At 45.7% G+C, this 18,163-nt stretch overlaps 1 protein-coding gene across 1 annotated transcript in view; it reads right to left on the reverse strand.

The window, feature by feature from the left end:
• The window catches only part of TENT5C (terminal nucleotidyltransferase 5C), a 23,803-nt gene continuing 5,640 nt past the window's right edge, over positions 1-18,163 (reverse strand). The window contains exon 2 of the mRNA XM_006049120.4: positions 1-5,549. Within this exon, the coding sequence (XP_006049182.1) occupies positions 4,348-5,523 (1,176 nt within the window). The 5' untranslated portion in view covers positions 5,524-5,549 and the 3' untranslated portion in view covers positions 1-4,347. The remainder of the gene's footprint in view (positions 5,550-18,163) is intronic.

Consider the following 18,163-nt stretch of genomic DNA (forward strand, 5'->3'; position numbering starts at 1 on the left):
GTCTTTTTAAATAAATCTTTATTTCTCAAACTCAAAGCTTTATTTCATAAAGTTCTAACACATTTTGCGTTGACAAGTGATTTCACCTGCATCCCATGAGAAGGTCAGTGGCCATTACACCAAAGAGGAAACCTCACACAACCTAGGAAATTAATATTGGAAAGGCTATGCAAGTACAGAATAACAAAAAGCTTTCAATTTAGTTTAATTTGTATCTTTTCATCTATAGTAATTTGGAAATTAATGGATAAAGACTTAATTTTCCTAAAGCAGCAATTTTTTTTAAATTCACTAAAAAAAAAAAAAAAAAGACCAGATGGCTTGAGTTTTAAAATGCCCAGAGAGCCATATTATTTAACGACTTCCTCTTTAGTGGATGGTCTTCTCACCTTCGTATGCAAACACACTTGACGATTTGCACCAACTCCCACTAGCCCAGGCAAAACTCTAAGCAATTTCTTTTGCTTCCACTTAAAACTATTTTTTAACTGATAGTAAACAAGATTTGGAACTTGACCTCACAAAAAAGCATTTTCTTTCCTGATCCTCACCTTGGAAGTCTCCACAAATAATCCTGAAAGGTTGCCTGGTCTTTTAAAATATATCCCCTGCTATACACCCCTCCCTCGGTGCTCTGAATGGAACTGGCTGAACCAGAGTATGTTCCAAAGTCAGCTGTGACATTCTGGTCTCTGCCAGATGAAAAATTCAAATCCAGCCTTGGCAACTGGAAGCTCTTTCACCTCACAGAGTCCACACCAAGGGTTCTTCCCCAGTGTGGAGCCCCAGTCAGATACCCAGGAAGCAACTTCCCTGGGGAGCATCAGGGTCTCTGCTCACAACTACATAACTCTCATTTGTTCTCCGGAAGAGGATGTTTGAGCTCAGAATCCAGCTGCATCCTAAAACAAGGCACCGGGACCAGAAAGTTAACTAAAAAGGAGGTGTTCCTCAAGTTAGGAAGTCGCTTTTGAGTGGCACTATTTCCCAAAGTTCACAAAGCAGTACTAGTTCTAATCTACTGTGAAGGCAATGGGCCAGTGCCAGCAGAGAGGGTGAAGGACAAGAAGATCTGGGCTTTTAGCAATTTGATTACTAATGCATCACCACAAAACACAGGTTTACACACAGCTCTTCTGTTACTCTAATCCCCAGGGGGTAAAAAAAAAAGTCAAACTGGGGGAAAAAAAACAAAAACAAACCTTGAATGCCAAACCACATCTGTTACCACATATTAGGAACCTAGCATCTTACCTACCCACCTCTCTCCATCCGCCAGGTCCCAGCTGTGAGCCATGTCACCTCCCACATGCAGTCAGCAGGAACCCTGATCTGAAGGTGTCAGTGATGTAGTTTGGTTTCAGAGTTGAAATTATGGAGTGAGGAATAGCGTCTCACTGCCAAGGGAAGATTTAAAGGTGAGATGAAGCTCAAGGCCAGGAATTTGATGTGTCCTCTTCTGCCAACGCAAGGGGGGATAGGTACTGCTTTAATCCTGCAGCTGCTCAACCTGACTCCAAGAAGCAGGCTGGGCTAACAAGCTGCATGCCTGCAGAAAGCATCAGAAAACTGCTTGGAGCCCTGAAGCAAAAGTGAGGCTGCTTGCGTTTATATTAGAACTTGCACTTGAACTGTGGTGCCCTTGGCCACTGCCAAGTTTCATATTACTCAATACACAAAGAGGAGGAACCACTGGACTCAGTACAGGTTCTGAGTACCTGGTGCTTGTGTGAGCAGCACGAAAGGCAAGTTCCAGCTAGAATTTCCAGACACCTCAAATTCAAGGTTACCTGGTTTATCCTGAGGCATGCCAGAGGCTCCTAGAGCAGGTAGAGACGCCGCTAACCCAGGAGGTGTTTACGAGTGCAGCTTCGGCGAGTGCACTTTTTTACCCTGGTGGTTCTAGAACACAGGTCTACTCTCCAACTTCAAAATGGCTGGGCTGACCAAGAACTTCAAGTGAAGGGCCATCCTGCAGCGGTGGTAAAGAACTCAGGGGCTTGAGATTTCTAGCAACTTCTGTGCCTCCCTTCATCCTAAAAGGATTAGTACCAGACAGGAAAAAAACAAAAAAAAAAGGAAGTAGAAAGAACTCCAAGGTCAAACTGGAAATTTAATTACTTGATGCAGTTCTGACCCCATCTTCATCTGGACCCTGGTTACCCTGATCCATGAGCCTTCTTCCAGTAGAAGCAATACTGACTTCTGTGAGCAAGTGCTTATGTTGGCGGCTTCATCATATTTCAAAGCTTTGATTAAACAGATCTGTTATCTTTGTGTAAACATGTTGCCATCTGACCACAATGGCAGCCTTTTAAGGTTGTGGATGATCACCTAGTTTTTAAAGCTGGGGTTCACTCTTCATTGCCCTTTTTAACACTGAAGCACCCCAGGGCTCCCTCCATGCAGAACCAGTCTTGACTCAAAGCCAGCAGAGTCAACTGTAACTATCAGCTCACAGGTAACAGGAGCTAGTTACACTAAGAAGTGGCTTCTATTCACCTTGTCCACAACAGGGATACCAACTAAGCCCTGGGTTTCAGTCACACTTGATCTGCTGTCCAGAGGACCAAGACATCACATTCCAGAACAACAACAAGAACAAAAAAACCCTGAAAATATAATCTTTAGAAAAAGGTAAACCACTCCTTTTCTACTAAACATTATTGTAACTTCATTGCTTCAAGCAAGGGGAAAACAATCACTCAGAGCTTGGGATTCTTATGGCCACAGGAAAACATCAAAATCAGGAGTATGGATTTGATTAAATCACTTAAGAAACCAAGCTGGCTGGCACTATGGCGTTTCTCTGCCCTTGATACCCTAAAGTGATGCTTTCTAAAAGATCCCACAAAAAGTCTCAAAACACAAAGTCCCTTATCTAAACCTACTGGGAAAGCAACAGTGGCCTAGAACTCTCCCATTTACTAAGCTTGCTTCAGACTAGAGAATAACACTGTTTTCCTTCTAAAGTGCGAGTATAAACAAGTACAGTCAATCTACCAGCGTAAGGAAGATTCTTTTTCATTCTCTCAATTCTTCCCAAATACACCAGAAATAATCCTCTCGAGGTGCCTTGGGGGCTCGCACGCACACGAGGCCCCACCAGTGGAAGGAGTGTCCACCTCCCACGCAGCACAGGGACAGCAGGTACGAATCTAAAGCAATTTTAAACCAGGTTCTGAGTACCTGGTGCTTGTGTGAGCAGCACAGTCCGCACATGTGCGGAACGTTCCACAGGTCACTTGGATCTATTGACATTCCTGCGTTCACCTGCTGTCCAAAAAGCCTGGAGAAGGAAACCACTATTTTTTGAAAAGAAAACAAAAACAAAAATCAGCCAGAGTACTCCAGAAAAAAACAGCCAGTCATACTTGGAATGTGACCAGAATGGGTTTCCAATTAAAACATGGGAAGCCCCTCATGTCAGTTACTGCAATGACTCTAGACTCGGCGCCATCCTCCGTCTTGGGAAGAGCAAAACAAAAGCGATGAGCTGATAAGCGGGGGGAGTGTCATTCAACAAGAATTCCTTACTTAAGAAAAGAAAGATTGAACATTCACGTTTCCTATTTACAATCACCCCCCACCACCACCACAATTCTACTTAACGTTATGTTGCATATTTTATTTTGTTTTTCAAGTTACATTTCAAGAAAAGGTCATTTTTTTTCTCTCTCAGCAATACCTCACAATTCCTCGAGATAGCATAGCATCTAAACCATAAACCATATCCAACCAGATCATAAATTCTCCAGCTAGCGGCTTTGGTTATTGAGACAAATCCTCAGCTCCGCTGACAGAGAATAAACATAAGCAATTTAGCCCCTTGAACAGAAAATTAAGCCACAAGAGCACCCTCATGTTTATCATTTTTTCTGCCTGACTAAAACAGATACAAGAGAATAAGACCATCCGCACGACTTTCATGTTAAGTGCTGAGAATTCCAAGTGAGGGCTGACATCGCCTCCCCTAGGCTCCAGTGAGGAACCCAGCAACTGAGGCTCCTCCTGCACTGCCCACGTGCTTCCCAGTCTCAACAACTGCCCGGAGCTCAGACGTTCAGAATGTGGCGTGTTAGTGTCTGTTTTGGAAAGATGTGGAGAGGTCATACTTCCTTTAGCATTTTCCGAAGTGGCACTGGAATAGCAGGTCCCTTGGCTCATGATACACTGGAGACCCATTCCAATGGGCACACAAAGAAAAAAAAAAAAGCCGAATCAGAGCTGAGTTCTGCTTTAAAAGCCAAACACCTACATCTAGAAGGAGGCTCCCCTACCTGAGCCTTGCCCTGCCCGGGGTGGAGGTGGGGGGTTCCCCCCTGTGGAAACCCTCAGGTCTCAAGGTTAGTTACAGGGCAGCCAGGTGGGGTAGGGCTGGCTGTAGGTGAGCGGGGGGTGGGCCGCGTAGTAGTTGCTGAAGTTGCCGTCGCTGACGTAGGGAGCAGGCTGGTAGTAGCACGTGACGGTGCTGGCGTTGGGGATGATGTTCTGCTCGGCCAGCACGCGCAGGGCCAGCAGGGAGATGAGGTTCAAGGTCTGCCTGCGCTCATGGCCCATGAGGCACACGGTGCTCTCGTTGACTACCCTGCGCAGGGTCATGAGGTAGTCGTACTTGCTCCTCTCCTCCTCAGCGAAGTGGTTCTGCAGGTAGGTCTCCAGCTTCCTCTGCTGCTCAAGGATGTCGGGGAAGTCGATGAAGAACCGGGAGCACATGTAGCGCTCCAGGGTCTTGATCTCATCCTGGTCGGTGGGCCGGAAGTCCCGCACCAGGAGGTTGCTGTACTTGAGCAGCCCCCCACCCCGGATCTCCTCGGGGTTTTTGGTGGCGATGAGTCTGTTCTGCAGGTGGTCCAGGGCTTCCTCAAAGTCCCCATACACGCTCTCCCCAATGACCGTGGGGTGCAGGTGCTCGGACAGGGGATGGCCAGAGCAGTCGTAGAAGAAAAGCAGGGAGTCCAGAATGATCTGGAATGAGTCCACGCTGAACTCGAACTGGCGCCGGATGGAGTCAACGAACTTGAGCTCCACGTTGCGCCCGTTCTTGTTGGAGAGGGAGATGAGGCTCCAGCGGTCAGCCTCCGTGCACACCTTCACCAGCTTCTGGACGTACGCCTCCTTCAGGGTCGTGGGGCTGATCTTGAGCTTGTTCACGCCCTCCGGCAGGAAGTTCAGGAGAGAGCACAGCACCACATCCCTGACCAGCTGAAACTCGGCCTCTGTGGGAAGAGCCACGTGAAAGATGAGGTCCAGGTCTTTGCAACCCAACCCATTGTCTTTGACCAGGACATGGCCGGCCGCAGAGCCGTTCAGCCGGACATCCTGCACTTTGATGCCTGCCTCCTCCAGCCGGCCACGGACAGTCTGCACGATGTCCTTGAGTGTGATCTCCAAGGTGGGGAAGTTGCCTCGGCCATGGATGGGCACCACCTCAGTCAGGACCTCGTGCAGACGGCTCACCTGGTCCCAGGTGAGCACGCTGAAGGACACGCAGTCCCTGGTACTGCTGCTCTCCTCGGCCATCTTGGGGGATGTTGTTGCCAGGGAAACTGAAAGGGAGGGGGGAGAAACAGAGTTAGGGTTCACTTCTCTGTGTCAAAGCAGCTCCGGGGACTCAGAAACGAGGCTGGTTTCTCTCTGAACATCCTCCTTACTGCCAAGTGGTAAAGTGTACCTGCTGTCGGGTGCTGTGGTGAGGATTAAATGAGTTAAACACGTCTAGAACGGTGCCCGTGTGGAGCGAGGTCAAAATACACATCAGCTTACCCTGTACCAATCCGACAACTTGAGCATTTTGCTTTCTATGCGGTGTGTTTGTTTTGCCCATTTTGTCTTCATGAAGGTAGGGTGGGGGTAGAATTTGTGTGTGAGGGCAAGCAGACAAACTTACTAAACCAAGTAACCAAAACACAGCATTATTCAACAGAGGGTCTATAGGTTTTGCTAATTTTGCCTCTCATGTTTTTGGCTCCCTATCTACATCCTGAGCTGGCTGACACCCAGGCCACAATGCCAACACAGAACACAGGAGCCACAAAAGAAGATTTCTTCCTTCCATGAATAGATGGATTCTCAACTTTAGGCTTAGTCCTGCTAGAATCAAGTATGCTGGTACCCTCTTCACTTTCAGGACCCGTCAGCCCTGTAACAAACACTCCTGTCATCCAGGGCTGGGCCAAGAAATTGTCTGAAAGACAAGATTCCTGAGTAAGAAAGGGTTAGGTCACCTAAGTACTGGAACTGCTGACCCAGCAAGGAGGCCCCACCCAGGATGTGGAAAACCTCCTCAGGGAAGTGTGATTTTTCAACTCTATTTTGAAAAAGAATCCCTTCAACTTACCCAAGGAAAACAAAGTTAGCACTCAGTACTAGGAGAAAAAGGTTTCCCAGGTGGCTCAGTGGTAAAGAATCCATCCACCTGCCAATGCAGGAGCCACAGGAGACGCAGGTTTGATCCCTGGGTGGGGAAGATCCCCTGGAGAAAGAAATGGCAACACACTCCAGTATTCTTGCCTAGGCAATCACATGGACAGAAGAGCCTGGAAGGCTTCAGTCCATGGGGTTGCAGAGTTGGACACAAGGGAGCACGTATGCACTAGGAGAAAAGCATGCTTCTCCACCATCGCCTGCTAGAGCCACAAAGTTACCCCGGCAACTTGCAACTAAGTTATACTGTTCAGAAAACAAAACAACAGATCCCTGGAAATTCTGATGTGGAATGACAAAAACAGATATATTAGAAAGTCCAGGTGCCGTGGCTCCACATGGGTCACGCATTAGCTAGATGGATGGAAGAGACTGAGGTGCTGTCCTCAGACTTCGCAGCAAACAGAGAGGTCTGCCACCCGCTTCACTTTTCTGACTTGCTAGATACACAAAATCCATCCCAAGGACCTGCAGCTTCACTGACTGGAAGCTGCTGCCTTTGCAAGCACACCCAGCACGCGTAGTCCTGGGCTTCCAACTTGGGTTTTCGGTCCTGTGCTGGTGGTGCCCAGGGCCCTTGCCTTATCTACAGAGCTCAGATTGATGGGATGGCTGTTGGTCTGTGTTGGGGGCACTAATGGACACACCAAGACAAGCAGCTTTCCAGGAGCTGGCCAGCAAGAACGAGAGTGAGAACATGACATCTCAGTATGAGAAAGAAAATGTAATATGAAGGCAGAAGAAAGAAGTGTCAGTTGACTGGGGCAAACAGGAAGGTCACAGAAAAGCTCCTTTATGGGGCAGGGATATGAGCCAGCAGAAAGGCCACAAGAGTGCTCCACTGCGGTAGAAGGCAGCAGGCAGTCAAGAACCTGGTGAGTTGTCCAATCTGGCCATCATGAGCCTCTCTCCTCAAGTCAGATCACAGGCTCCCTTTCGTAGGGAGGTTAGGGGACTGAATTTCCTGGTTGGCAGTGGGAAGGTGGATGATCATGTGATCAAAGTAGAGTCCAAGAAGACCGGTGGAGGATGGGTGCCCTTCTGCTTGTTGCTGAAGCATACTTGCCAAGGGGAAGATGAAACTTTCCCTGCAAACCTGTTTGGACAGTGTTAGAAAGCCCTGGGCTATCTAGATTATGCTATCAATACCAACTGAAATTTGTGATGAAATATTTGACGTTTACTGTGGCTGGCCTTTGGATTCAAGTCAAATTTGGGACAGTAGAGATCTCTCTTTAACATGCTCTTATATACACTTGGTTCTTTGTGGCCCCTTTAATGATGATGGGCAGAGCATGAAGTACACTTGTGCCAACTGTGCAGGACACCACACAATTAAGTCCAAATGATTATAGAAAACCATGGCTCCAACTCTGCTTTGACACCCTGCTAAATTATGATTTGGTGACACAGATTTCTGCCAGGTACACTGACTTACCTATAAAAATACAACTTGCTTTACACTGTGTATCAGATCTTAGTGTGTTTCCAAGGTTCGTATTTCTGATATGGGCATGAGAAGTCACAGCAACACAGGAGCTGAGATTCAATCAGTACTTGGAAAAGGAGGAACAATTAATTTTAAGAAAATCTCCAGGAAGAAACTCAATAATGCTGTAGAGGTGAATAGGTGTAGGAATCACTTTTGTCCTCAATTTTAAGGACTTGTTTCAAAAAAAAAAGTCATCTAGAGTTAAAGTCAGGGCTGTTCCACCTCTAGAACAGTGACTCTTAACATTAGAACTAGGACATCTTAGACCTGGGAGAATATGAGGAAAGCTATCACCTGTTCTTGGTTGGGGGAGGGGGCAGTGGGAAGGTGGGGGAGTACATATGCATGAAAATGTTCATATATTTTTAAATCTCTGAACTTGCCATAGATTCAAAGTTAGAAGCTATTTTAGACTGAAAATTTGTAAGGTTCTAATGGGAGGAGGGGCAGGAGCAGTCAAAAAAGTTATGAAAAAATGGAAAGAGGTCTACTAGCCTGGTAGGAGATATGAAGCCACAAAAATTGAAACAGCATAGTACTGACACACAAAGATGGACAAATTTATAAAACAGAATTTTTAAAAATCAGAAGGAAAATCTAGTACATAAGGGGATTTACCGTATAATCAAGAAGGCATTCAAAATAGAAAAGGGAAAATTGAGACATCTGGATAGTTATTTAGATTTAAAAAATAAGATGGCTCTTAGCTTGTGTCAATCTAAGATCCAGAAGATGAATCAAAGACTTCATCTTCTAGTGTAAAAAAGATGAAGCCCTAAGAGTACTAGAAAAAACATGAAATTTATGTAAATTTACACAGAATAGGTATTCCTTTCTAAATCACACAGCAGTCACAAAAATTGATGCATTTGCCTATATAAAAATTAAAATATCTATATGGTGAAAACACTATAAAGAAGTGAGAAGACAAAAGTAGAAAAATACTCATAATATTAGACAAAGTACTCACTTCCTTAACAAATAAGGAGCTCTCATGCATCAGAAATACTAGAACCCCAGATAAAAGAAAGGGCAGAGGATATAACAGTGGCTCAGACACCCATAACATATTCAACCTTACCTTAAGGGATGGGCAAATTTAGACTTCATGCATCAGTTTTATCTATCAGACTAGCAAAGACCAATAAGCAGACACTTTTGGTACACTGCCCATGGGTTCCCTCTGAGGAACAATGTGGGACTCTCAATTTTAAGTGGACCTATTCTTTGGCATGCAATTCTACTTCTGGGAAGTCTACCCTGGATTTTATTCTATGAGTATACTTGCAAGTATGCACAAGGATATTCACTGAAGCATTATTTATAAAGCTACAAATACTCATCAGTAAAGAAGGTTAAATGACTTGATGCATCTATACAACAGGATACAAATGCATGCAGTTGTCCCTAAGAATGGTGGTAGCTCTATCTTTATGAATATGAAATGCTTATCAAGATTAATAAAAAATCAAGTCTGAAACTGTGTGTGTAAAGGCACAAGTCTATGCTTATGCAATCAAAAATCCCTGAAAGGATACATAAGCTCAGCTTACATCAAATACCACTTCCAGGCCAGGGTACAAAGAAAACTTGTTTTATTTCTTTTGAATTTGGAACTTACATATATATTAATTGAAAAAAGTTAAAATCTTATGAGCCATGTTCCAAAATCTCTCCCCTAGGAAACGTCAAATCTGCTACCTGTTTAATCTCTTTAATTCCTTTCCTTGAAGCCCATCCCACCATCCCCATACCCATGTATCAACACCAAATGCACTTAGAAGCTTCCCCCACTTTCAGCCTAAAAACTGATCTCTAGAGAGGCAGGATGAGGAGGAGGGACAGTTCTGATCTGGAAGGGCTTTTATGCAATTTTCTACTTATGCGTTGTCTAAAACAAGACGTCCATTGTGGGTCTTTTACAAAAAAAAAAAAAAAAACTTTCAATGGGTAAGCCATCTCATCTAGTGTCATTCTATTTAACATACAAAAATGTTTTCTGTAGTTTCACAAGAATTACTGTTTCCCATTTCAGATGTACTATAGCTATGTCTACACACATAGCTATAGTGAGAGAGCTGTATGTCTATAGCTATATGTGAGAGTTGGACCATAAAGAAGGCTGAGTGTTAAAGAATTGATGCTTTCAAATTGTGGTGCTGGAGAAGACTCTTGAGAATCTTTTGGACTGCAAGGAGATCAATCTAGTCAGTCTTAAAGGAAATCAACCTTAAATTCTGAAGCCGAAGCTCCAACACTTTGGCCACCTGGTGCAAAGAGCCGACTCACTGGAAAAGACTCTGATGTTGGGAAAGGTTGAGAGAAAGAGAAGAGGGCGACAGAGGATGAGATCATTAGATAGCATCAACTGACTCAGTGGACATGAATTTGAGCAAACTCCGGGAGAGAGTGAAGGACAGGGAAGCCTGGCGTGCTGCAGTCCACAGGGTCAAAGAGTTGGACACAACTGAGCGACGAAACAACAGCAGCTATCCTCATGGTGCTGCTGATTATTGCTTGCAGTTGCAAGAACCTTAATAAATGCAATAAACACTTTTTCAGGAACCCAAGATGCCTATGGTTGGCATCTTCCATGTCAACAACTTCTGACACATATATGAATAATGGAGTTAATTCTCAGAAAAAAACAGTCTATATAAAAGCATGCTACTGCCACTGCTAAGTCGCTTCAGTCGTGTCCGACTCTGTGCAACCCCATAGACGGCAGCCCACCAGGCTCCCCCGTCCCTGGGATTCTCCAGGCAAGAACACTGCAGTGGGTTGCCATTTCCTTCTCCAGTGCATGAAAGGGAAAAGTGAAAGGGAAGTCGCTCAGTTGCGTCCGACTCTTCACGACCCCATGGTCTGCAGCCTACCAGGCTCCTCCGTCCATGGGATTTTCCAGGCAAGAGTACTGGAGTGGGGTGCCATTGCCTTCTCCAATATAAAAGCATAGTGTGGGACATATGCTAAGTCCATGATATAGCTGTTGTTTTTTGTTTTTTTTTTTTTGCTAGCCTTGAATTGGTCTATACACATTTGTCCATTTAGTTACTCTTTAGATTCAGTCATGAAGCCTGAGGTTTTCTCTATTTGTTGCAGATAGATACATCATTTTAAAAACAGCTTTTATTTATTTAATTATTTGGCCATGCCGCTTGTTATGCAGGATCTTAGTTCCCCCACCAGGAACTGAACCCATGCCCTCTGCAGTGCAAACAGAGTCTTAACTACTGGAATGCTAGGAAAGTCCCCATGGTATAGTTTTTAATTCTCTCGATTTACCATGACTTAGATCTGGAGAAGCTCTTGAAGCTATTGAAAGTTCAAATTTAGGTTGTGTTTGTATTTGTGGTTTAGCTTATGAGAAGTGTCCCAAATAAGTTAACGATGCCTATTAGAAATAAATCCTTCGTTTTCCCTCATCCCTCCAAACAATTTCAAATACCAAAGCACATTTACAAGTTACTTAGACAAATGTGGGATTACTAGAATAAATCTAAGTCATAGGCCCCAGTGCTTAGATTACACACCAGAACTTTGTGTAACAGTAGTTTTTAACTACTAGAGATCAACACTGATATAATCCCCATATAAGAGAATTACTTGAAACAGTCTCAACTCATGAAAGGCCCTGGTTAAAGGCAAATTCTAATTAGCAGAATTAACAAAATAGTAAACAGAACACGAAATAATTTGAAGCCTGGTAAATTCAAACTACTTTTTACTGTCTTCTTACTGTCTTTACTGTCTTTTTACTGCCCTTTTACTGCCTGAGAAGCAAATTCATTGAATTTGCTCAATAGAAATTGGGAAAGCTGGCAACCATGATTTCTCATTGATTTGAAAATTTAGGCACCTTTTCAGGCACAAATGAGGATGAGCAGTTGCCTGCTCAGTTTAAGCTACTTAATCTTCTAAAGTTTGGCTCATGATGAACAACTATCTTCAGATCAGATCAGATCAGTCGCTCAGTCGTGTCCGACTCTTTGCGACCCCATGAATCACAGCACACCAGGCCTGGTACCCTTAAATTCCCTTTTCTTTTAGCATCTGGCTGCAGCAGCAGGATAATATACACACACGAGTGGAAAACAGCTTTGCAGAGACAGCAGCATAAGGTAAGAGGAAAAGATGAACTAAAGCCCAAAGATGAGACCAAGCTCCCTGAGGACAAGAGGATGTCTAACTTATCTTTGCTTCCCACTGCCTGGCACACTCAAGGCAGTTGGATCTGAAAACCACTCTGAGCCTTCATTAAAAAGAAAAGAAAAAAAAAAAAGCTATTTCCAGTCCTGGTGGTTCAGAGGGTAAAGCGTTTGCCTGCAATGCGGGAAACCTGGGTTCAATCCCTGGGTCGGGAAGATCCCCTGGAGAAAGAAATGGCACCCCACTCCAGTACTCTTGCCTGGAGAATCCAATGGACGGAGGAGCCTGGTGGGCTGCAGTCCATGGAGTCACCAAGAGTTGGACACGACTGAGCAACTTCACTTTCACTTTCAGTCCTGTTCCCTAGTTTATCTAGACCCCAGAAACAGGAGTGACAGAGACTATGAAAGCATGATGGGACTTTGGGCAAGCAGAAGGACAGGCAGGTGGACAGGTTGGAGACAAATGCTAAGAGCACTGTTAATACTTTCAAGCCTTATGGTCGAGGGCTAGTGTCAAATCAGCACTGATTCCTCTGTGCGCCCGGCATTACAGGAAGAAGCACCCAGAGTCCTAGCACGTGTGGAGAGGTCCATCTGTGAAGTTAAAGAATGGTGTGTATTTAAGTCTAGGTCCCGACACTTGTCATGGACGTCCCAGAAGGTTCTGTGGAAAAACTGCAGTGTGAATCAGGGTGCTCTCGGCTGTGGCAACCTCTCCATCCAGCCCACAGGCATCTGAGCGGCGCCTCTGCCCCGGACCCCGCTGTGGGCTCAGAACACAAAGACACTCAAACACTGTTCAGCATTCCTTTGACGACAACATGTCCTCATACTGTTAACCGGGTGTTACCTCAATGGTCTGGATCTTCCTCATGACCCTTTCCAGCTCAGGGTCAGAGACTCGGCCATGGACAGTGGACCAAGCCTGCTGTCAGGGTCCAAGGGAGGTGTGTGTATATGGAACAAAGACCCTCACCACCACTGGTTCCTGGCCCTGGGGAGACCCATGTGCCCATGGCTGCCATGTTCACATGAACTCTTCTCCTCCGTGGACAACCGAGGGCACTTTAATCAAAAAGGAACTATTTCCTTGCTTATAAAATCCTAGAGAATTTAAATAGAAGTGAAAGTAGATGGCAACACACATCATAACATCCCATCCCACCTCTTCCCTCATCTAGCTGAGTGAATGGAAACCACAGCTCTGGGCCTATTACTTTTTTCCTATAAAATGAAGGTATACAGGTGTGCGGACAAGCAGACAGAGAGCACTTAGTACAAGCCACTCCATGTCCAAGCCCATTAATCCGTACAAGCACTCTACATGAAAGTGAAAGTCATTCAGTGGTGTCTGACTCTGCATGGACCCCGTGGACTGTAGCCCACCAGGCTCCTCTGTCCATGGAATTCTCCAGACAAAAACACAGGAGTGGACTGTCATTTCCTCTTCCAGGGGATCTTCCTGACACAGGGATCCAATGCCAGTCTCCTGCATTGCAGGCAGGCAGATTCTTTACCATCTGAGCCACCAGGGAAGCCCACACAAAGGATAAGGATCAGGAAAGATCAAGTGAATTGACCCCAGGTCCTCAACTCTGGAGCTAATGTTCTGACTCTCAGAACTGGTGGCAAATTCCAGGCAGGTCGAGTTCTGCCAGTAGTGAGTGGCAGGTGGGAGCGGGCAGTAAGCTCATGCTACACACCCACATGTACACTGGGATGACCAGTTCTTGCTGCTACCAAAGTGATCTTTTCTGAAACATAAATTTTATTGGTCTTATCCAAATAAGGGAGAAAGCTGCCTTCTGCTAACTATGCTAACCGTGACACCTTGTCTTCCCATCACCACCATATACACTAAAGACAGCAAAGCTTCAGTCAACCGGCCTTCACTGCCAGGTTGAGCGCAGCCTCCAGCTGAGCAAAAGATGTGAGTCAGGATTCGGTGGCTTAGAGGTGCCCCTCAGAGAGGCACCAGTGAACCGAAGCCCTTGCCAGGGTGCAGGAAATCCCAGGTCTCAAGGGGGGGTGCCTGCACATCAGCTGTTTCATAACAGAAACATTTAACTAATTCTCAACCACATCCTTTCCTCACTGGCTTAATTTTACCATATGCTTAGATGCTCTGGCCAGTACTAAGAGGTACAGAACCTTCCAGGGGCTCTTCCTATAGAGAGGGCCCCAGGTAGGTGCCCTATGAGCCACTAAACCAAATATCTGGCAATGTCCCAAACAGACGGCATCATCTACTCAATGGACATGAGTTCAAACAAACTCCGCGAGACAGTGAAGGATAGGGAAGCCTGGCAAGCTGCAGCCCATAGGGTCACAAACAGTCGGACACAACTGAGCGACTGAACAAAACAACAAACAGGCAGCAAAACAGTGCTGGAAGTTCATCTGGGTCAACCTGTTTGATTCCTTAAACAATCCTGCAAGAGAGATACTATTTCCTTACTTTTAAAGGTGGGGAAGCTAGGGAACAGAGAGACTACACAGTGTTAACTGTCCAAGGACACATCACTCAGAAGAGACAGAAATGGGACTTAGGAGGCTTCCTGGGAGGCAGGTAGCTTTGGCATACATGCTGGGGTCGGAGCACGGATTTGAAGGTAAGCTGGTTGCTCAGGAAGTTGTAGGAAGAAGATGGCAATAAGAAAAGAGAGAAGAAAGGTATGAAGCTTTGTTATAAGATGGTGGGAAAGAAGTTGCCAGAAGTGCTAAGGCCCCCTAGGTGGAGTAATACCATACAGAAACTGGCAAAGCAAGGCCTTTAGAACCAAAGTATCTAACAATTGTCAGCACAGAACTCTCGCCCTCAAAAGCATCATGGATGTGAGGGTGTATCCAGCCTGGTGGGAGCCACCAGAATTGAATGTAACTAAGTACAGACATGCTAAATAGTCATGAGAATGAGTGTTGTAAAGGAACAATGGCTGAGAGGTGAAGGCCTGGGATACTCCCTTCTGAGGAAGCTCCAGGATGCTGGCCAGGTCAGGAGTGGTGGTAATTTCAGAGAAAGCAAGTCAGGAAGGGAGAGGGAAGCCAAGAATGGAAGGAGCTGGGGCAGTCAGCTTGCTGAGCATCAAGAGGAAACAATAATAGCGCAGGAGGGAGCTTTTAAGAATGAGCTGATCCAGGTCTGGATCTGCAGCTAAGGTGCATGCCCCGCTCACAGAATAAAGGAGCAGCCTTTGGGAGTCGCTCTGGTGGCTGGAAGATCAGGACTGTGAATCTGCTGACGAAGCAACAGAACAGGATACTCCCTGCAGACAAGAGGGCGATTTGATGGGATCTGAGAACAGATAACCCCACTGGAGCTGCAGACAGGAGGTAGACAAATTGGCAAGAAGTGACCAGGACTCCAAGGGCTGATGCAGGAAGGAGAGCTGGAACACACCTGAAAACAGAAACTCCTGGAATAGACTGACAAACGCCTGCACATTGAACCTAAGGCTGGACACCTGCCTCTTTTCCCATCAGCATGTAGTCTGACCCCTGACAACCTTTTATCCTCGAAAGAGAGTCATGTGCTTGGAATGACCATGGACTTGATATATGCTGCAGCAGATAAGTGGGCAGAAAGCAGAAAAACCAGGGTCAACAGGGATTCAGTCTTCTGCAGTGAAATCCTCCTTCACTCCTTGAATTCCTAGGGTGGTGAAGGCCGAAGTTATCTAGGACCAGGGGGCAGCCTGAGGAAGCCTTTTGTCTGCCAGCCCCTTGGCAGGCCTCCAGGTGAGCCCAGCACCTGCAAGGCAGCCACATTCTGGAAACTCTCCCACCACCCCAAACCACACTACAAAGTCACAGATAACCAAGATGCACACCTGTGGTTTATGTACATGGAATAAGAGTTTACATTAGTAGACAGCCCAGAGCAACAGAACCAGATACAATAATGCCCTGTTTATTAAAAGTATAAGAAAATACATTCTTTGTTGACTTTTTCCAAGAAATTATGTTTACAGCTGAAGTTGTGATGTTGAAGCTGAAGCTCCAATACTTTGGCCACCTGATGTGAAGAGCCGACTCATTAGAAAAGACCCTGATGCTGGGAAAGAATGAGGGCAGGAGGAAAAGGGGAAGACAGAGGACGAGACGGCTGGATGGCATCATTGACTCAATGGACATGAGTTTGAGCAAAGTCCGGAAGATGATGAAGGACAGGGAAGCCTGGGTGCTGCAGTCCATGGCATCACAAAGAGTTGGACACAACTGAGCAACTGAACAACAACAACGTTTACAGTTGCTTTCTCAACCACCCGCAGACACACTCCACCTCAGTCAGAAGAAAAAGTGCCCCTTGCCTCAAAGCCATGCCCAGTTCTCGGGTCAGTGATACAACAACTCAGCAGGTGGTCTTTTCTCATTCAGCCCCGGCACACTCAGCCAGAAGCCTCAATCTATTTTCTCAGAGTTATCAGCCTCCTCCTGGCCATTTAGCTCTGATGTTTACTAGAGTCAAAAAATTTGGTTCAGTTCTCACAGTGACTGCGATGCTACCTGAGCCAAAGGCAGAGTGTCCCAGGTGGAAGCGGAAGCAGGCACAGAGGCGAGTGTCCCCTCGCTCTGCCCAGGTTTTCCCGGAGAGAGGCACCTACCAGCCGCCCCTCCCCACTGATGCCAACATATAGTTTTCCTAGCTATCGATGCCTGGGCCCCACCCACAGACACCCACCCTAAGATGACTCCGAACAGAAAGCTCGCTCCTGTCTTTCAAAATAGGACGCTTAAGCAAGTGTGGCTGGAGAGATAACGCTGGAAGAAGTCATGCTGTGGCAGCAAAACAGCATGAGACAGAATCAAAACACTGGCCCAGATGTTATAACACCACAGAAGTTCAAGTGCTTAAAGGAATACCCTGAATCGTGGCAAATGCAAATATTAACAAGATCAGAACATAGATATCTTTGGAAGGGAGAGAGGCATAGAAGCCTTGATGTTTCCAAGGTGTTAGCATGATTATACTACATACACAACTGGAACTGGAAATAATCCTTGTTGCTACTGGGTACCTCCCTCCCTCCTACCAAATGCCTCTTTCTAAAGCAGAGATGTTACTGGTCTGAACTCACTTAAAGAGATCCCCAGAGCCGGTCCCACAATTTCAGACATTGACTGGGCTGAGAAAATAGGACGATTCCAAGGAGACCTTACAGTAAAGATGAACAAGTTTACATACAATCCATAGTTTAAGGGCTGAGAGCTTCCAGGTTTTATCAACAGTTATGTCCACAAGCTACTTTACCATCTAACTTTCTGGTTCAGAGCTTTGAACAGTTGTCAGTTGTCCAAAAGGACAACTCAGTCAGCTAAAAGCCCCATCTCATCACAAACAGCATACTTGGGCCTTATCAGCAAAGGGACAATCAACTCTCAGTTGCTCAAATGCAGCACAGCACTTCTCTGACTCTGAACACAGACACCCCCTTCACTGATACCTAGCAGGAGCTGCCTTCATTTCCATGAGGATGCTAGTTACATATACAGTTCCATGCCAGTTTTAGTTGTGCACAGATCCTTCCCTGCACATAGCAGGTATCTGACCTCCAGGTACTGAGCATGGTGGCGGCCAGAGCAAAGACCACCAGGCTCAGTGGCCCCTCTGATACTGCTAAGAACAGAAATTTATTAGGTGGGAGGATGGGGAGGCGGGGAGGGACTGAAGGGATAGGATTTAAGTGAAGCAATGAGACCATGGAGTGATGTCTATTTCTGCACCAAGGGCCAAACCACCCCCTTGTCTTTGGTGTCCCCTATTGTGTGAGCCTGACCATGCATATGGCTCACTGGGATGCTGTCATCAAAAGAGCACTTACCAAGTAGCATCAAACAGCATCATGTGTTGCTGTTATCAGGCATTTTGTAGACACCTTTTACATAACAGCTATTTCTTCTCCCATTTTCAAGTTTTAATTGTTGACTAATTAAATTTTGGATTCCCGCTCCCCAGCCAGTCTCAGAAGATTTTTACCTGCAATTCTTTGAAATTCTATAACGTTATGATTATTCTCTAGGAAACTATAGAAAAACAAGAGAACAAGTGCAGGACTGGGACTCAAACATCCTGTATTTCAGTGTCAGGTCTGAC

This window comes from Bubalus bubalis, chromosome 6 (assembly GCF_019923935.1).
Source record: "Bubalus bubalis isolate 160015118507 breed Murrah chromosome 6, NDDB_SH_1, whole genome shotgun sequence".
Lineage (NCBI taxonomy): Eukaryota > Metazoa > Chordata > Mammalia > Artiodactyla > Bovidae > Bubalus > Bubalus bubalis.